At 44.0% G+C, this 21,157-nt stretch overlaps 1 protein-coding gene across 7 annotated transcripts in view; it reads right to left on the bottom strand.

Moving 5' to 3' along the window:
- Positions 1-21,157, bottom strand: part of ADAM23 (ADAM metallopeptidase domain 23) — a 125,130-nt gene that overhangs the window by 47,739 nt on the left and 56,234 nt on the right. For all 7 annotated transcript variants that reach the window (XM_053282738.1, XM_053282740.1, XM_053282743.1 and 4 more), the window contains exons 10-16: positions 20,638-20,709; positions 18,021-18,187; positions 16,830-16,914; positions 15,557-15,647; positions 5,767-5,815; positions 4,803-4,902; positions 1,538-1,609 (exon numbers count right to left, since the gene is read on the bottom strand). In XM_053282738.1, coding sequence (XP_053138713.1) covers positions 1,538-1,609; positions 4,803-4,902; positions 5,767-5,815; positions 15,557-15,647; positions 16,830-16,914; positions 18,021-18,187; positions 20,638-20,709 — 636 coding nt within the window. The remainder of the gene's footprint in view (positions 1-1,537; positions 1,610-4,802; positions 4,903-5,766; positions 5,816-15,556; positions 15,648-16,829; positions 16,915-18,020; positions 18,188-20,637; positions 20,710-21,157) is intronic.

The raw sequence follows: 21,157 nt of genomic DNA, 5'->3' as shown, positions 1-21,157 counted from the left end.
GAACATACTAACTTGTGCAATCACAGCCACACACTTCAACTATCTATTGGCTATGGATTATTTCTATACATTCCACACATCAAACTACACAACCACCTAGTGCAAGGAATATTACGTGCTAAACATTTCGAAACTAAGAAGCAAGACTCGGGACCCGCATGGTCTTACCACAGTGAACTGCTCCAATCTGAAATAGTACCGTCCATAAGAATATACTTTTATCAGCGGGGTATCTGAGCCACTGACAAGTTCTTTTTTTCAACACTAACTTGCTCTGTGTTTTTTTTATACAGAAGTGTTGCATCACACTCCTGATTTTGTGGTTGAAATTTTTATTATGGGAATTAAAATTTCTCCCAGCATTCCTGTGGGAAAAGTTCCATCCATTGTCAAATGTGACTTCTCTTGTGGTAAAGGCAAGGGAAAGTTTCAGAAGTGGGGAAACTGAAATGTTCTTCTCTATTTATCATATTATTTCCTGTGACAATTCTTTTCTGAATTTCTCACTGAAGTACAAGTTTATTTTTTATTTTTTATAAAATTTCATTTTATAATGACCCGAGTCATTTTCAGTGGCTCAGTCATTTGATTACTATACAGCCGTCCCTCGCCAATCAGCGTTTTCCCAATCGCAGATATGAGTATCCGCGACTGGGAAATTGTGACCACCCTCACCAACTGCAACCCGAGTATCCAAGGTTTGGTGAGCTTAAATAAATAAATGAATGAATAAATAAATAAATATTTTTTTAAAAAACTCGCCATATTGGCAGTTAGGGAGGATTTCTGGTCGGGAGGTCATTTCCAGGGGCCAGGGGGAGATTCTACCTATTTTTTTTTAACCTTATTTTCAGTCTTTCCACAACAGTGATTCCCCTAACTCCCCTTTTGCCATTGGTTTCAATGGCTTGTCTACCATGAATTCGCCAATCACGAGGTTTTCTGGGAATGGAACCCTCACGGTTGGTGAGGGACGACTGTACAATAGTTCCAGTATACAGTAGAGATGTGCACGGAACCAGTTCCATGCACTCTCAGGAGGGTGGGGGGTCGCTTTAAGGGGCAGGGAAGGTGCTGCCTACCTGCCAGCCGCCGCCCTGCCTCTTACCCCCACCAGCGCTCTTTCAAAAAGCAGGTGTGCGGGGCTGCAGCATGTCTCATTGCAGCCAGGATCAGCATCACCACACAAATGGCTGGCATACATATGCATGGCATGCAAGCGCACCAGCCATCTGCATGGCGACATTGGTCCCGGCTACAAGGAAAAGCGGCCGGGGGGGGGGGTGGCTCACAGGCAGACAGTGCCTTCCCTGCCCCTTAAAGCAACCCCCACTCCCTTCTGAACCAGTTCAAACACTGGTTGCCAGAACTGGTTCAGTGCTCCAAAAATGGAGCGTGGAATGATTCCATGCACCTCCCTACTATACAGCATGAGTCTTATGGTTAACAACATATTTACTGAATATTCATTTATGGGGTAGTTTAAAATATGAATAGGAAAGATGAAGTATCTGTATTTTGTGTATAAAAATATTACCACTTGGAAACCACAGTCACATTCTTCTCCTGGTTCCACATACCCATTTCCACATTCAGTGGTGTCAAACAACTGAAAAAGACAAATACACAAACACACTGTTAGAAAGATCACAAACAACTAGTGTTCAACTATTCAGATGGATAGATAAAATTATTCTTGTTTACATTGAAACCAAATGACTGTGCATTCCCATGTTGAAGCAGTATGATGATAAAACACATACCCCAGTTTTCTGCAACTGAGCAAAGAACAAACAACAACAAAAGTCAACCAGATGGAAAATAAGGTCATCAAAGTATGGGATTTTTGCTGTGAGAATGGAGCAAAGCGTTCTCCTATGAGAACTACCTCATAGGATCTTCCAAACGAAAGATTGGAAGAATAAAGCAAACAGCACAACACACAATGAAGTCATTCTCACAACCAAAATGTGGGGGGAGTGGGGGGGAGCTGGAGGGAAGGCAGGAACCTACCTTCCTGCTCCTACACGTCCAAAGCATCATCAGGGCTCCACTGCCCACATGCCAACATGAGCAGTGTGGTAGCAAGCCCAGCAACAATTGGGAGGGAGGGAGGGAGGGAGGAATCTGGGGGCTTCCAGGTATCCCAGAAGGCACCATGCAAGCAGCCCAGTGCACTGGAAAAGCTCTGTGCTGCCTGGTTGCTCCTTCCCCCAGGAAGTTGCTCCTTCCCCCAGCCAACCAAAGATGGCTGCCGGCAAACCAGGAGCAGCTGCCAGCAGCGTAGAGCTCCACATGACTGAGTGAGGTAAGAAACACATGCTTGTCCTCCTGGTTCACCTTTAATCCTGGGTAGCAGATCAGGGCTACCCAGGGAAAGAGCAGCTGGATCGGGTGCAATCTTGAGGGTACAGACAACCAGCCCTACCTGGGCTTGCTCTGTCCTACTCAAGTAGGGCTGGTTGTGAGCACTAAACTAGGCAGTCCTGGATACACAAAAATAAGTGGGGGAGCAGGGTGAATTGGGGGAAATATATGACCTAAATGGACCTTTATCAATATTCACTCTTAACTTTAACTAGTTAAGATTCATTTTTAAATTTTAGAAGTGTTCTGACACTTTTAATCTATTATAGTGTGTATCACACTCTTTTGTAAAGGTATGTTAACAGATGGATAGCATGAGTATGTGAAGGGTTCACATATTCTAATCTAAAGCAGTAAACCAAAGATAGAGCTTCTAGAGCAGTGAATCAATAATCTATATGGAAAAATGAGTTTGTACTAGGGATGTGCCCGGAACTGGTTTAGAAGCCTTTCTGGGCTTCCGAAGTGGTTTGAAAGACCAGTGGTTCGGCCAGTTCGAAGGTGGGAGGGGATCTCTTTAAGGGTGGAGGAGGGTGCTCCTACCCCTCCCACCGCATTTCCCCTGCCAGCGCTGCCTTTTTAAAATGGTCCGGCAGGGCAGCAGCGTACCTCCATGCCACCCCAGTGCTTCCTCGGACCAGAAGTAACCGAAAGTTGCCACTGTGTGTGCACATGTCGCATCGTATGTGCTCAAGTTGCGCTCGCTCGCACATCATGCTCACTTGCACACATGTCATGACGTGCGGATGTGCAGTGGCAAATCTCCATCCAATGAGGCACTGGGGCAGCAAGGAGATACGCTGCTGCCCCACTGGACCATTTTAAAAAGCAGCACCGGCAGGGGAAATGCAGTGGGAGGGTGAGAGCACTCTCCTCTGTCCTTAAACGGATCTTTCCCCCACCTTCGAACCAGCAGGTGCTGCTTCCATGCACACCACTAAGTTTGTACTACATGCACAGCCTTCCAAATACAGTGATTACGCTGATTCTAGTCAGGAGATACAAAGGTTTTAACAAAGCAACATCACTGATGTAGGAGTTCACTGTTCAGTATCTCAAGGTTTAAGAGAAACAGTCATTATCTTTTATTTATTCGTCTAGCTTCCATACACATACTCAAGCAGAAAAAAGTCTATTTCAAATACTTGGGGTGCATGTGGAGAGGCAAGCTGGTCTTATGATAGTAAGCATGAATTGTCCTCTTAGCTAAGCAGGGTCTGCCCTGGTTGCATATGAAAGGGAGACTGTAAGTGTGAGCACTAAGATATTCCTCTCAGGGGATGAAGCTACTTTGGGAAGAGCATCTAGGTTCCAAGTTCCCTCCCTGGCCTCTCCAAGATAGGACAAGATTTATTTATTTTTTAATAGGACAAGATTTTTTTATTGAACTAACAAACTACCAAAGCATACAGTACGTTGCCAAAGCACAATTATATACAAAGTGATTGTTTGTACATGATATATCTACAAAGATTTACACACAAGGATTTGGAAACCCACAAGGTTATGAAGTATATGCAGGTAGTACTGTAACTCAGGGGTGGGGGATTACAAGGCACATCAGGTAATCGGGGGGGTTACGTCCAATGTCCATTGCGGAGAGAGATTCCTGCCTGCAACCTTGGAGAAGCCACTGCCAGTCTGTGTAGACCAGGCCTGCTCAACTTCGGCCCTCCTGCAGATGTTGGCCTACAATTCCCATAATTCCTGGCTATTGGCTGCTGTGGCTGAGAATTATGGGAGTTGTAGTCCAAAAACAGCTGGGGGGCCTAAGTTGAGCAGGCCTGGTGTAGACAATACTGAGTTAGATGGACCAATGGTCTGACTCAGTATCTGGCAGCTTCCTATGTTCCTAATATTCCTCTTAGTGGCTATAATACTCCCCTAAATGAGCATTAAAACGTGAAGTTTAAAAGGCACTGAAAATGAAGTATGTGGAAAAATCAGAGTGTCCACAAGAAGTAATAAGGGATATCTTGAGTCCACGGTGTTCCTTGAAGTTTTTAAAAACAGGAAATTCCATGGTGACCTCTCTTTGTTTATATTGTGATAAGGCAAACATGAGTTACTTTATTCATCTGTCTGGTGATTCACATATGAAATGTGGAATCTGTTTTTTAAAATATGTATTGAAGAATGTGGGTGAGGAGAATTAAACACTCTTCTACCGTACTCTTTGCTCTTCGTTGCTTCAGGCAATTCTCTCCCCAGTCCAACTAACTTCCAACAACAGAGTTGAACTAGAGGAAAATTGCTTGAAGCAACAAAATGCAAAGAGGTTAAGGCAAAGGAGGAGAATGGTTTGCTCCCATTACCAGTATGCTCATTTTTGCCACTTGTTTGTCCATTCAAAATTGCTCCCATGTCCAATTTTTTCTACTTCTGTCACCAAGTGATAAAATATATGGGGACCAAGTTCCGCCCTAAATATGTACCTTTGTGGGCCTGTTGAAAAGACAGAAACCACCCCCTCGACGTAAAAATGTTTTGTAATCTTCAATGCTGCACCTGGAGAATTTTCTGGGGTGGTAAACACTGAAAAACAACAAAGCATTAGAAAAATGCTTTACAGTAAAGCAGTAAACAAAACTGCAGCCCACTTTTTTTTTTAATCAATATCGTTTTTATCTGATAATTATTCAGTTCCAGCCAACATAGTGCAGTCCTTCCACATTTTTACAAACCTACTTTTAAACTAGTAAATTGTTTGGTACTAATCAAAATAGTACTCTATAAAGTAGTTCACATGATTGTTAATTGGGTAGGACAAGCATCCTACCCAGCTTCTGAAGCTATGTGCACTCCTGATTGTGTGTGTGTGTGTGCGCGCGCACATGCGCATGTATGTATGTATTTTTCAGCTTTTACACTGTGTGACAAGAGATGAGTAGGATGCCTTTTCGTCAGTAAAATGTTGGGTACAAGTGCTGTGTAGGATGGTGCCATCCTATCCAGCTTGGGTCTCACAGATTATCACTCCCCTCTCTCTCCTCCTGCCTAGGTCTTTGCTACCACATGATCAAAAATTGGGAGTGTGCATTGCTCCTGAAGCTGGGTAGGACACTTGTCCTACCCAATTAAAGATCATGTGAACTGCCTTTGTGTCTAGTCACCTTGGAGTAAGCATAGATATAAAATGTTCTATAAAAGGTTATCCTAGTTTTCTTCCAATTATCTGTATGCGCAATAGATATATAACTGATATTTAATACAACAGTTCCCATGAAGTATTCCTTTTCACACTATGACAAAATGGGAAGGATGTACGCTATCTTACACAGTAAAGCATTTCTTCCCAAAATATATGGGCCCCAGTGATGGGTTACACAGGCATTCAAATTTGTTTTGAGAAACTCAAAATATTTCTACATCCCTCCAGTACTGATTATTATAGCATACCCTGTTTCCTCCATGAGACATCCACCCCAGGATTCTGTGCAGTCACATTCTTCTCAAACAGAATGGAAAATACAAAACAAAGAGAAAGTAGGTAAAAATATACAAGCAATAAAAACAACTCTTTACAAAAAAGGGAGATAGAGAAAGTCTAATATGTGTTTTTGCTCCTACAGTGTTGACTATAACACTACACAACAAATAAAGACATACCTAGGGTAAAGCATACCTAGCCAAAATAGCTACAAGGCAACAGTTTTCTATTGAACACAGGGTATTCATTAGCAAAATCATACAAAGACAATAAAAACAGGTTGCTTACCTGTAACTAATGATCTGGATGTGATCCGTTGTATTCGTAAGAACTGGGTTTCTGCGCCTGCGCAGGGACCTCCCGGGCTGACTAGCTAGCTCCTCTTTGCGCCCCGCCCGTCTGCATGTGCTCTGCTTATTCCGTTGGAATTGACGGTTGGGGCGCTTCTTCTTCAGTTTTCTTGCAGACCGCCACACCGTGACGACCCGCACATTAGGAAGCACCAACCCCTACATTCTGCAGCGGGGCCGGCTGGGAGGGACTTATGAATACAACGGATCACATCCAGATCATTAGTTACAGGTAAGCAACCTGTTTATCTGGATTGTGATCCATTGTATCCATAAGAACTGGGTGTTTAGCAAGCTACCTCATAAGGAGGCGGGTGCAGAAGACCCATAGCTACGCCAACACTCGCTTCAAGACAGACCTCCCAAAATTTGCTTCTTTAGCCATTCGTAGATCCAGTGCATAATGTTTAACGAATGGCGGATGCGATGACCATGTTGCCGCCAAGCAGACATCCGCCAGCCTAATGCCTGACAGATGCGCCGCGGACGTCGCATAAGCTCTGGCAGAGTGCACACGCACCGTCCTGGGCGGTGTCACCTTCTGGCTCTTATAGGCCAGAAATATGAGCTCTACTAGCCAGTGTGCAAGTCTCTGTCGTGAAATTGGACGGCCCTTGCTACGTCCCCGAAAAGAGAGAAACAACTTTTTAGTTCTCCTAAACTCATGAGTCCTTTCTAAATAATACAGGAGTGCCCTTCGCACATCCAACGTATGGAGTGCCTTTTCCAAGTCCGACTCCGCATTGGCGAAAAAAGTGGGCAGTACTATGTCCTGATTCAGGTGGAACTCCGACACCACTTTAGGTAGGAATTTCGGATCAAAACGCAACACCACCTTGTGTGGATAGAACTGAGTGTATGGTTTGTCCATCCTCAAGGCTGTCATTTCGCCCACCCTTTTTGCTGATGTTATGGCCACTAGGAAGGCAACCTTCAGAGTCAGACACTTTATTGGGATAGACGCCAGTGGCTCAAACGGGGCTTCAGTCAGGGCAGAGAGCACTAAGGACAGACTCCATTGTTCCATTGGACTACGCACAGGTGGGTATAGATTATTTACTCCCTTAAGGAAACGTTTGCACTCTGGGTGGGAGAAGACTGTGTACCCATCCCATCCCTTGTGTTTTGAAGAGATCGCTGCCAAATGTAGTTTTACGGACACATTTGCCAAGCCGTTCATTTTTAGTGAAGTCAGGTAACGCAGCACATCACGCGATGTTGCATGCATGGGCGCCACACCCTTTCCTCTCATATAGGCCTCGAAGCGCCTCCACTTACAGGCGTAGCTGCATCTAGTCGTCTCACACCTGCTATTCAGTAAAATGTCTTTCAAAAGTTGATCCTCCATGCGGTCAGCTTCAGTGACTGCACCTTGGGGTGTAACACCCTTCCCTGTTCTCTTTGCAACAGGTCTGGAACCCGAGGGAATCTGTAATAAGTCGACCCTGACATCTGTAGAAGTGCGGCAAACCACGGCTGGCGTGGCCACCATGGGGCCAGGAGTATGCACTTCACCCTGTCTCGCATTATCCTTGCGATTACACGACCCATCAACGGTAGTGGGGGAAATAGGTAAAGCAGTCCTGTTTTCCAGGTATGTTGAAAAGCATCTCCCAGTGACCCCTGGCCTATGCCCGCACGTGAGCAGAAGTTGGCACACTTTTTGTTGGCATTCGTGGCAAACATGTCTATCGATGGGACCCCCCAGGTTCTGAACACCTTTTCGAGTTGTAAGGGGTCTATCTCCCACTCGTGTCTCTGATTGAAGCTGATGTTTCTGCTGAGCCTGTCGGCCAGACAGTTCTCCACTCCCCTTATGTGGATCGCCAGTGGGTGCACTGAATGCTGTACGCACCAATCCCATATCTTCTGTGCTAGCAGGCAAAGAGATAAGGACACTGTCCCCCCTTGGTGATTGAGGTAGGCAATTGCCGTTGTGTTGTCCAACTCCAGTTGTACTGTTCTCCCCCGTATCATAGGTTCGAACGCCCTCAAACCCAAGAACACAGCCATCAGTTCCAAGTAATTTATATGTTGGCGACTTTGTAACTGAGTCCATAGGCCCTGGACGCAGGTCCCGGTGCAATGCGCACCCCAACCTGACATTGACGCATCGGTCGTTATCTGAGAGGTGGGTATTTTGGACACAAATCCAACCCCTCTGCTCAAATTGTTCCGATCCAGCCACCACTGCAGGCTGGCAAGAGTACATGGCGGCAGTGTTAATTGCATATTCTGGCCATCCACATTGGGTCGGAAATTTCGGAGAAACCAATGCTGCAATGTGCGCATGTGGAGCCGTATGTGTTCCACTGTCGCAGTGCAAGATGCCATCAATCCCAACAATCTCTGGATTTGTACCGCTGGCTGCTGCGGCGACCTCTGAAAGTGCAGTATGAGAGTCTGTATCTGAGCAACTCATTCTTCCAGTAAGAATGCCCTTTGCCTTTCCAGGTCCAGAACTGCCCCAATGAAATCTACACTGGTTCTTGGTTCCAACCGCGACTTCTTCCAATTCACATTGATCCCGAGGTCCTGTAACAAGTCCAACAACTCCTGCACCTGATGAACTAGCATGCTCTTGTCGTGGCTCACCACCAGCCAATCGTCCAAGTACAGATAGAGCCTTAGGCCCCGCGTACTTAGGTATGCCACAACCACTGCCATCACCTTGGTGAATACTCTGGGCGCCGTGGAGAGTCCAAAGGGCAGCACCGCGTATTGATAAATCTGTGCCCCCACCGTAAACCTGAGGTATTTGCGGTGACTCTCCTGGATCCCAATGTGAAAGTAGGCGTCCTTCAGATCCAGGGTCACTGCCCAATGCTCGTTGACCAACAGGGGAAGAATGCCTTGTAAAGTTACCATTCTGAATTTCCTGGTCCGTATGTAAAGGTTGAGACCTCTCAGGTCCATTATTGCTCTGATTCCACCATCTCTCCTGGGTATCTGAAAATAACGGGAATAGTAACCCTTCAGCCTGTCCGTCCATTGCACTGGTGCAATTGCTTGTTTTTCCAGCAGCACCCTGACCTCCTCCTGTAGCACATCCGTGGCTGGCGTGTAAACCAGTCCCGAAAAAGGAGGCCTGTTCTTGAATTCCAATGCATATCCTGTCTGAACTATCCTTAGAACCCATTGATCGGATGTTATGTTGTGCCATGCTTGAGCACGGCTTGCCAGTTTGATGTTGAATCTGGCAACTACAGGGCCGATGTTTTGAGTCCTGGATGTCTTGTTTGGTGGTGTTGGAATCCGTAGCGTCTGGTTGCTGGGACAATAGTGCCATGGACGGACAACCCCGTCAAAAGTTCTGCTTCGTGGCGTCCTTATCACCTTGCCGAGCAGTTTTTCCTTTAGCCTTTTGGTTGAATCCCCTATTGCGCTGATAGGGTTTATATTGTTTCTTATACTCCCTTCTGTCACGATATCTCTCAGGCTTTCGCTGATAGTAACTACGGGTCCGTGAAGATGTGCTAGACCCACTCGAAGGTGTCATGAATGTACGCGCCGTGAATTTTGACTTTTTTAAAAGTCTCCATTGACGAGTCTGTTTCTTCGTGGAATAACCCCTTTCCATCAAAGGGTAAAGACTCCACTTTCTCCTTCATATCGGTCTGCAGGCTCGCCGAACGCAGCCATGCATGCCTCCGTAAGCTTATTGCTGTCACCATAGCCCTAGATTCAGTCTCGGACAAGTGTTTAAAGGCACTCAATTGCTGGCGTGTAACAGCCGTGGTCTTTTCAAATGTATCATTAAATCTCCATTGAAATTCCTCTGGAGATAACGAAGCTGAATCCTGCATTAAAGCATCCCAAAGGAGATGGTTATATCGTGCCATGCACGCCGCATAATTAGCTATACGTATTGCTAGACAGGAGGTGCTATAGATCTTTCGACCCATAACATCGATCTTTCTGCCCTCTTTATCACCCGGCGTGGAATGACGGTGTGCACCTTTAGATGATGATGCGCAACTCACGACCAAGGAGTTTGGCACAGGATGTTGTAGCAGGTAAGTGTTATCCTCCTCAGTCACCCTATACAAATTTTCAATGCGTTTAGAGGTCGGGGCCCCGACCCCCACCATGTCCCATGCCACCTTGGCGGCCTTACTTATGCCCGGAATCATGGTGAGGGCAACAGGGTGCGATGTTTTGGAGCTCCTCATCATATTATAGACGGGATCCGCCACATCAGCATCCGGGGATTTTACGTCCATTCCTAGCGCCTCTGCAATGTCCCTTAATAGGACATGACAGGCTTTCAATTCCTCAGTTGGAGAGGTTGCGAGCTTAGGAGGTACATCTGAAGGTGGATCCGATCTGCGGCTGATATCATCTCCTTCAGAACTAGGGCCAGATTCGTCATCTCCACTATCATCAGAGGGAGACGAGGATGGTTCAGAAGGCGTAGGCATAGCTTTTCTCTTCCTTTTACCCGCAGGCTTTTCTGGTGGCCGAGGATGGATGTCAACTAGCTGAGGGTTCACAGTAAGGTAAGTCTGAGCTTGAGTTAACTGTTGCTGTACAGGCAAATTGATTGCTGCAGCCTGAGTAGGAACTGCTACTTGAGCTGGAGCTGTCAAACCCATAGGTGTCACTCGGGCAGGAGCTGTCATTTGGGCAGGAGCTGCCACCTGTGGATCTGGCACCATCAGCGGTTGGGTAGCGTCCACTGGCTGCGTTCCAGCACGCACGCCCTGCTCTGCCTTCCAGCGTAAAAACTCTGCATAGTCATTAGGGAGATTATGTCGAAATCCACAAGTGTGGGTTGGTTGAATCGACGGAGTTGGGAATCCTTCCACAGTTCCCTGCTCACGTGGTTGGTTAGGCACAGGACCCTCGTCCAAGTCCACAGACACAAAACCACGAAAAGTCGCAGCCGAAGGGGTACTGGAAGTCGATTCCAAGAGTTCCCGTAGGCTGTCATCTCGTCCAGCCAGCCCTGGAGTCCTTGGTGTCGAGGGAGACTGAGCTGGCGTAATTGCCGGCGATAACAGATGAGGAACAGCCCTCAATGTCGACGCCGTCAACATCGACGCAGGAGTAGAGCCCATATTCAAAAACTGTTCTGGCATCGTCGATGTCGGAGGCACTGTATACATCATCTGGTCAAGCGTTGTCGACTCTGATATCGGGACGAGCGAACGCGCAGCTGTTGGCATCGATCTAGACTCCAGTGTTGTCGTCCTCGGCATCAATCCCGATGCTGATGTCGATGTAGGGCCCAGGGCGAGTTGGGTTGGTGTCGATGTCGAAGCCGATGCTGAAGACACTGCTATACCGATCATCGACATAGACGGCGGTGCCTCAGGAGATTCAGCTGAGTCTTCATCATAGACCTGCACCGCAGCCGGCGAAGGAGTTCGCTGACGAGGCATCTCACGGTGCCGATCTTCCTTCTCCAGCGCACGACGATCCTTGTCTTTGTGCTTTCGTTTTTTGGAGACCTCTTTCGGTTTCTTAAATAGAGTATCGACAGCGGCTTTAGACTGCACCTCGGCAGACCCGCTGGAACTCGGCTTCGGGGAGCCCGATGTTTCACGTGTCTTCGACATCGAAGGCATTCCCGACATCGATCCGGAGCTGGTCGACGTCGAAGGCCGTGGCGTCGGCGGTCGAAGAGCTTCCTCATACAACGCCGCGCGTAGCCTCAAAGCTCTGTTCTGCCTCGTCTGTTTCGAGAAGGAACAGCATATCTTACACGCAGCCGTGTTATGTTCCTCTCCCATACACATCAAGCATGCGTCATGGTAATCAGTGGAGGGCAATTTTGCCCGGCATTTTTCACAGCGCTTGAAAGTTTTCTTAGTTTCCATCCCGTTCGCAACTGTTTCAGTCAGACACAGGAAGCGAGTATGGCAACAAACAATCCAAAAGCCGTTAACAAGTCCGTTTGCCAATCCGAGTCAAAGCTGTTTAATCCTCAATCTTTCGTAAAGTTAAAGACAAAGTCCCAAGAATCAAGCCGTTTTCCGTTCCGAGGTTCAATCCGAGTTTTCAAACAATAATCAATAAGCAATAGAGTAGTCAAAAAACAGTCCTAATTTTCTCAACGAGGAGCAACAGCCAAGAGGTGTATACGCTTTGGCGGTCAAGAGAAAACTGAAGGAGAAGCGCCCCAACCGTCAATTCCAACAGAATAAGCAGAGCACGTGCAGACGGGCGGGATGCAAAGAGGAGCTAGCTAGTCAGCCTGGGAGGTCCCTGCGCAGGCGCAGAAACCCAGTTCTTATGGATACAATGGATCACAATCCAGATCATTTACTTTTCTAGTCACTGACACTTCTTTGCTAGTTTGAATACAGTTTGAACCCTCTGGGTGCATATCGAAATTGCTGAGGCTCAGTTCAGACAACACCAAACCAGGCAATCTATGGCTTGTGTTTAGCCAGTTAACACAAAACAGCAAGCTATAGTTATTACTACTACTACAAATATCAATATACTGCCTTTCAATAAAGATTTCCAAAGCAGTTTACATAGAGAAATAATAAATACAAGCCGACCCCCGCACAGAGCATCTGTGCGTTTTTTGGGGCCGGCAACCTCTCCCCCACGCACCCCAGTCTCCGGCTGGGCCGCCGCCGCCTCCTCGCCTTGCCTCCACGCTGGGCCAGATCCGCCGTCACTGCAGGACGGCATTTATCATGCTACCAGTCACTTGGACTTGGGCTACCTTTTTGTATATTCTTAAAGTATAAGGTATATTTATTTAGAGATAACAGCAGACATCCAGACTAATACTGTGCTAATGCAAGAAACAAAGAAACACCCAAGGTCACATAGCTGAGTGGATGAACAAAGCTGTGCAATCGCTTGCACTCTCAGTCCACTTACGCAAACATTGCACTTGCATAACCAGAATAGCAGACAGCTTTGCATCATTCCCTGCAGCATATATGGATTGAGAAAGGTTTCACAGCATGAGTGCACCCTGTTGCACTAATCTGAAACATAACCTCTCGACTTAGAATAAAGTCTAGCACAACATCTCTGCACTAGTGTGACATGCCTGAACTAGTGGATGATAGCCAATGTCAACATAGGTAGGCTTTGATATTAGGTAAAAGGTATAATATTCCAGTCTTTAATATTTATGCCAGCATATTTCCTGAAATACTTCATGCACATGTCAAAGTAATGTTATTTTGTGAGGCTGCACTGGAATAATTATGGTACACCCGATTCTAGAAACTATGAAAGAGAGAGAATCTCAAAGCTACACTACAAATATATGTTACTGAACCTAATGAATTTCAAGTGTCTCTTCTTCAGGTGAAATGGTTATTCTGAGACAATACAGAGACTCAGAGACTTTGTTTAACCAATGCCCCTGAAGAAGTAATTCTCTTAAAACATGCTGGACTCAACCATACAGGTGAAACTCGGAAAATTAGAATATCGTGCAAAAGTCCATTAATTCTAGTAATGCAAATTAAAAGGTGAAACTGATATATGAGACAGACGCATTACATGCAAAGCGAGATAAGTCAAGCCTTAATTTGCTACAATTGTGATGATCATGGCGTACAGCTCATGAAAACCCCAAATCCACAATCCCAGAAAATTAGAATATTACATGGAACCAAGAAGACAAGGATTGTAGAATAGAACAATATCGGACCTCTGAAAAGTATACAGTGTACTGTGCTTGATTGGCCAGCAAACTTGCCTGACCTGACCCCATAGAGAATCTATGGGGCATTGCCAAGAGAAGGATGAGAGACGTGAGACCAAACAAAGCAGAAGAGCTGAAGGCCGCTAATGAAGCATCCTGGTCTTCCATAATACCTCATCAGTGCCACAGGCTGATAGCATCCATGCCACGCCGCATTGAGGCAGTAATTGCTGCAAAAGGGGCCCAAACCAAGTACTGAATACATACGCATGCTTATACTTTTCAGAGGTCCGATATTGTTCTATTCTACAATCCTTGTCTTCTTGGTTCCATGTAATATTCTCATTTTCTGGGATTGTGGATTTGGGGTTTTCATGAGCTGTACGCCATGATCATCACAATTATAACAAATTAAGGCTTGACTTATCTCGCTTTGCATGTAATGCGTCTGTCTCATATATCAGTTTCACCTTTTAATTTGCATTACTAGAATTAATGGACTTTTGCACGATATTATAATTTTCCGAGTTTCACCTGTATATCTCAAGTGCACCTCTGAGGTTCCCTCTCTTGTTCTTCCGGTATTGATGCCCGCCCTCTTTCATACCCTCTTCTAAACATCTATATGTTGCCACAGAAAGATTTAGGCTCAGACAGCAGGTATGTTTAAAGTAAATTAACTAAATTAGGCTGCATCCTCACAATCACAGTGATTGCAGTTAAAGAGTTAACTAGGATTGCTGAGCACTGCAAAGCTGGTTATAAGAAGGCAGATTTCCCAGGTAGTCCTGGTCAAACCACTGTAGTTAAATGAACCCCATTTAAACAGGATAGTTAGGATCAGATCCTGGTTATCTAAGTAGTTTGACCAGGATTACCTGGGAAATCTGCATTCTTACGATCAGCTCCATGAGGCTAAGCAATTCTTGTTAACACATTAACCAGGGTAATTCTGGTTGTGAGAATGCAGCCTTAGTGCAATAGTCAACAAATTAGATTACGCTAAACAACAATTACAAAGTAGCACTTTCCCTTAGAAAACTAATACTGGAGTCAATAAAAATTTGACTGCTTAATGAAACACAGCATTGGAAACACTTAATTGGCTAAATATGTAGATGAGGACCTCATTACAGCAGCCCCAACAACCACAATTGCGCGTATCTGCAGTTGGGCAATGGAGCTCTGACCTCATTGTGCATGGTTCAAAGGGTTAAATTTTGCGTATCCATGGTTTCGGGGGGGCGGAAATAACCTCCGAGGTCATTTACGGCCTCCATTTCACTAAATGGAACCATTTTGTGGGTCTTTCCTTTTTTTAAAAACTGTGATTTTTTTTTGGCAGAAAATTGGCTGAATTGGGGGTTGAGGGGGGCATTGCTGGACAGCTGGAGACCTAGAGAGGATGACACGATATGTTATTTCACTTGTTTCTGCCTTTTAAAGCATTTTTTAATTTGCCTTTCTCTCTCTCCGGGAACCTAACACCCCTCCCCCAATTTCCATTCCCTCAATGTCTCATTATCTGCGGTGTTGTTATCCGTGGTTGCAGCTGGGAATGGAACCTCCACTGTTTAATATACAGTGTTTTGAGATATAGATCTAGATATATATCTCAGTTTGCATACTGTATATCAGTATATTAAACACTCTTGAAAAAGTTATGCATTACAGTTCCAGCTCTTTTAATACACTTTATATGTATATATTATTAACAATAAAACTGTGCAAATGTTTTGTAAACAGTCTGAACAGAACAGAAGGAATGTAATGCAAAGTACATACTTGGTTTTCTGGCTCCTGGCTCCCACTGTATTCCTAGATTCTGAGCCAGGCTTTGGGATAGTTCTTGTGCCATTGCCAAGGGAAGGCCATACTGTTAGAACAAGATTAAATAGTAAGCTGATAAAACTACTACACATTCCAAAATATGCACACTAAACACTAAAAACAATAGAAAAACATATTCCAGGAAATGAAAACAATTATGCAGGAATCCAATTTTCTTAGTTATGCTGCAGAAACTCATGCAGCTCAGCTGAGCTTTAGCAATCTAACAATTATTTTACCCCAATGCACATTAAGTCTAAGTACCAACATTTTTAACATACAGCATGAGAAGTGTAGAAATAAAATGTGGGGGAAATTTTCACAGAAATTTTTTTTCCCAACTCACATCTCCATATATGACAAGTAAAAACAGTTTAAATCTATTGTGCAAAAAGGTTATTTTACAGGTTATTCACTAAAGGTTGACTGCAGCCCAATTTCAATATCTTTCAATGCCCAACTAGGTTCAAAGGGCACTTCTGTATAAAGATTTAGGATATCATCTTTTATATTGTTTATGGTGGGTTTTTTAAAAAACAGGTGCGCTGACTAGTAGAATCAGAACAAGTTCACATTTAGATTCTGCACCCCCACTCCTAATGAGTAATATATAAGAACAGCTTCACCTCTCAAATGTGGGCTGCCATTGCATTTAACCTGGAGATAAGGTTGTTTGCCTTTTGGATTGTCCGTGTGTTACACTATACTGACATTAAGATAAAATGAAAACTAATGTTTGGACAACCATATTTCAGTCAAAGGTCTTTCAATACATCTATTTTAAAAAGATGTTGGCTGACATCCTAATAAAAGCTCTGTGTGTGCAGCCAAAGAATGCATGCCCATAGAAGCAGTGTCCCAGGTTCTCACTTGCGGTTGGGGGCTGATTTTGCCTTCCCCTGGAAGTGCTCTGAGCAATGTGCAGTTATATCCCTGAGGGTCACGTAGCCCTTAGAGACATAATTGTGTGTTGCTCAGAGTGCTTCTGGGGGAAGGCAAGATCGGTGAAAATAGTTCTCCCCACTCCACAAGAGCAGCTGCGCTTCAGAAGCAGGGACATGACTGCTATAGGTGTGCATTCTTTGGCTGCATGCACGTGGCTTTAGTTAGGATGTCAACTGTTGAATTTCTTGATACACTTTGAGAAGCACCCATTAAAAAAAAGACACGTTGAAGAAATTATTTCATGTACCCCTCACCCACAAAATGTGCAAAAGAGAAATGTTACCTCGTTTACTCCAACACCTCTAGCCACAGAACAAACTCCTCCAAAGTAACTCAGGCTACTCCTTTTGTAATGAAATGTTACATTCCTTAAGAACAAGACAAACAAATAATATTAACAACTGCAGCAAAGTAGCAACTGAACACCCTGAAATGTGTGAAATAACTCCATATGTAGTATGTTTCAACAAATATGCATTTTATTTCCATTAATATAAGGATAAAGCTAAACAGTCATAAAGGATAAAACTAAGAGTAGCCCCACTGAAGAGATGGGCTCTCATAATATAGAGGCAAAAAGGATAATTCTTGGCAATATGGTAAATGGGAGCATTCAGACCATCTACCTGACACAATACATAGAGAATATGCATCCTTGGTCTTGTTTGGGAGGAGGGTGCCTAGAACAGGGATCCTACAGAAGAGGAGGTGAGTTCCTCAGGATATTGTTCCTTCAGGATTCCGTTCCATTTTATGGGTTTTATCCTGTTTCTCTCCCTTGGAATCTCCAAGTAAACCTATTGTTGTATGGTTGTAAATAGCAATGAGGATGATGTCTTAGGGGGTGGACTGGTCCTCTGAATCCTAAGCAAGGAAACTTTTGACCACCGCTATGGCCCAAAATATTTCCTAGATCTAGATCCATTTCCAAAGGATGCTTGAATAGGTGCAGACTCTAGTGACTGCACAGAAACCATAAACAATGCACCTAGATTTAGCCCAGGACAGACTTTGCTGGCCTCTATCTATGTATATCTGTATCTAGACTGTAGTGTACATCAGAAAAACAGTGTATTGGCTACCATCTTGCATTTTCTAAATTACTTCTGGTTTTTTCCTTTCTGAAAAAGCTCTTTTTGAAATAAAATAGAAAAATTCAACATTTGCTACACTGGTGTACATTTTGAAGATCTTTTATTATTATTATTATTATTATTATTATTATTATTACTATTTTCTTACTCTTTTTCTATGTGAACCATGTTGAGGTTTTTTTTGCTGAGAAGTGCTATATGAATCATGGTAATAGCAAAAATAGTAATTATAATTTTTTGTAATTTTATAACAATAGTTAAAAGCCCTATGCAGTATTTGAGACATAGCAAGGAAACATAAATAAGTAGACAAAATGTGAACATGAGGGAGAGTCCTTCAGAAAACACAGACAGTACAAAACAGAGTTAATAATACATACGAAAGAAGGTGTACAGCATCAGCACGCTGTCTGATGAAATGCAGTCGATATTTGGAGAAGTCATGAAGCATCTGCCTTGGGTCAGGGCGAATATTAATACGATCCCTGTCTGACCAGGTTTCAACGGCAACCAAAACAACCCTGGTATTCAATTGCTCCTTGTAAATCTGAAGGCAGACAGGACAGGCACAGGAGTAGAACACTGGGTCAAACATGCACAGTTAGCCAATCAGAGTCAGTGGAAGGACAAAGGGGATAAAGCAGGAGGGAAACATGGGGATATAATTAGCCAATATGCCTCTAATTTTTCTAAAAATAAATATTCCATTAAGCTTACATTAATCTTTCAGAGATGCTATAATGGTTAACTGCACTAAACAAGGAATTGGACCAGAAGACCTCCAAGGCCCCTTCCAAATTTAAAATATTACAATATTACAGGCAGTAGATCTACATTAACTTTTTATTACTACATCACCATTATGTACTGTAGTGCTTATGGTATGCTGTGGGAAATTATAATAATGTGATGGAATATGTGCTAAACGCATATTTCTTCAACTACTATTACATATATTTGAAACCCTCAGACTCTAAGAGTATAAAATTATAGTGTTCTTCAGGGTTGATAAAGGTCTCCAGAAATGGGGATCCCAGCAACAAAGGGCACACACAGGTCAAGGAATCAAATTGAACTGAACCTGAACCCAACATCTGGTTCAGAGAGGGTCCCCCCCCCGCCCAATGAGCCAGCACAGAACCCAAACCTAAAGTATTTAGGTTGCCTTCAGTCTGAACCACCAGCACTGAACTCTAAATATCTGAAGGCTGTGCCTGCAGTGTACCTTGCTGGCATTCTATCGCTCATCCTAAACAGGGTACTCCTTCTGTGTGTGTGTTTTTAAATCTTGTCATATATATTTTGTTCATAAAATCTTTAAAATAGTTAAGAAAAAAATCCTCAAGTGAATTCCCTAGTGTATTTATTTACAAGTTGAACTGCAAGCAAAAGAGTGGTATATTTAGAGGCCATTCTCACAAGCAGTCAAGACCGGGCTAGAGCAGCTAAGCCCAAGCTTGTCTGTCTGCAGAACTGCCAGAAGTCAATTGGCATCTGGTGGTGCCTTGGCAGCAAACCCGCCTATGGAGCCCGCCTCTTAAACACGGTCAAGGGAGCAAGCACTACCTTAACTCTGTTAAGCTGATTGACTGTCGGTACTGGTTGCTTTCAGTCGGCACTGAAAAACTTTCAGGTGCCTCATGTGGTGCATTATGAGATTTCTGGGGGCTGGGATAACGCGTCCCGACCCCTACAACTCCACACTTCCTGTGGCAGCCATGGACCGTCTGGGTGCACAATCCACATGGGCAGCAACTCCCTATTGCTCATCTGCAGGGAAGGCAAGCTTCTGCTGCCTCTCCCACCACCTGCCCTCAAGCCCTTTCACTCAGACGTGAGAATGGGCTCTTATTCTGCACGAGATGTATCTAAAGTGGTTCAAAATGTTTGAACTAACTGACTGAACTACTTTTTAAAGTTAATGTCTGAACTAGAGAGAATTAAAAATGCTGAAGAATCTGAACTGAACCCAAATTTCCAATGGCTCAAACTCACTGACACAGGACGTAGCCCCAAAGTCGAGAGACTCCTATGTGTATGTATATGCGAGAGCAGGAGGAGGGATGGAGGAACAACCTCCTTTTATCTCTCCCCATTTTTCTGGAAGGTCTCTGTCTGCATTTTAAAAAAAATGAAGTTCTTGCCTCAGTATGCCACTTAATTCTCTAGCTTGTTTTGCTATACTTTTCTGCTAAACATATTCTGTTATACTATACTATATCTCATATTATTCAAGTGAACAATAAGCATAAAAACGTAATCTTAATTCTTGCTCCCGATGCATAAAACAGGGCTGGGATGAACATTTGAAAATTCAGCTAAATTTGAGGGAGCAAAAGAGGATGCGAAGTCTCTTTCACTTTTCAGGAGGGCACAATTTGTGGAGGTGCAAAAAATTTACCAGTGCTTCTCCTGGATCCTTTCAGTTGCTGTTTTATCCCAGAATGCCCTGCAATTCTGGGGATTTCTCCAGGAGTATTCTTGGAGGAAAAGATAGCTAGTGGACAGAGGCGCATTTAGAACCGGACCTTGGGGCCCAGGTCCAGTCCTCTGCCGCGCGGGTGGTGGGGGGGCTCCAAACGTTCTTCCAGGGGCCACCTTCTCCAATATGGCCCTTGGAAAAACATTACATCATGATGCAGTATCATTTTGGGACATAACAGCAGCCTCCAGGCAAAAGGAGCCAGGAGGAATGCTGGTGAGTTTTGCCTAACCCCAAAATCCACACATATACACCTGCACCCCCAAAGTTGTCATCCCAATTTCATGACCCACAAATTGGATCATTAAATGGGAGAGAAGATTTTGGCCCAGCCTTAGTCAAGATTGTGTTTCATGAAACACAGGTTTCCTTTCTACAGTCTATGCAAGTCACATCCTAAAGTGATTTCTAACCAATGCCTATATGCCATTATCACTTCTATTTTCACCCCAGTAACTGCAAAGAAACATGCTGAGTCATGTGCTATTAACTGCATTGATTATGGTAATACTTACAGCATCTACAAGGTTTACCACAGACTTCGCAAAGTTGTTTGTATAAGCATGGGATGATCGATGCTTTTTGAACTAAAGGGAAAATGTTAGTTATAATAAAATCAAGATGTCAGTTATTCTTCATTGCCTCCTGACAAAGAAAAGAACAAATCACTGTTCTGTTAATAATATTTTCCTTTATCATTTATCATTCATTCATGAAATTCTGTACCAGAACCTTTACATGCGCAGCACGATCAGTAATGCCGGAGTTGCATTACACATGTTGGCCATTGCCATGGCATACTATTAGTACAATAAAATTATCCTGAAACTGAACTAGTGTACTTTAACCATTTTTTTTTTACTTAGATACATTAAAAGACAACTGTGATTTAAATAAATAATCCATTACTCTTCATCATTCTGAAAACTGCATATAAATACCAATGAAAATATCAAATCAGCCAGCAAGAAAACAAGCTTCCCTGCAATTGCCAGCATGGGATGTGGCACACATGCCTCCTTTCATTCCTTGCTA

Source organism: Hemicordylus capensis, chromosome 1 (genome assembly GCF_027244095.1).
Source record: "Hemicordylus capensis ecotype Gifberg chromosome 1, rHemCap1.1.pri, whole genome shotgun sequence".
Lineage (NCBI taxonomy): Eukaryota > Metazoa > Chordata > Lepidosauria > Squamata > Cordylidae > Hemicordylus > Hemicordylus capensis.
The sequence above is the reverse complement of the archived record's forward strand: the minus strand, read 5'-3'. Positions and strand labels throughout refer to the sequence as shown.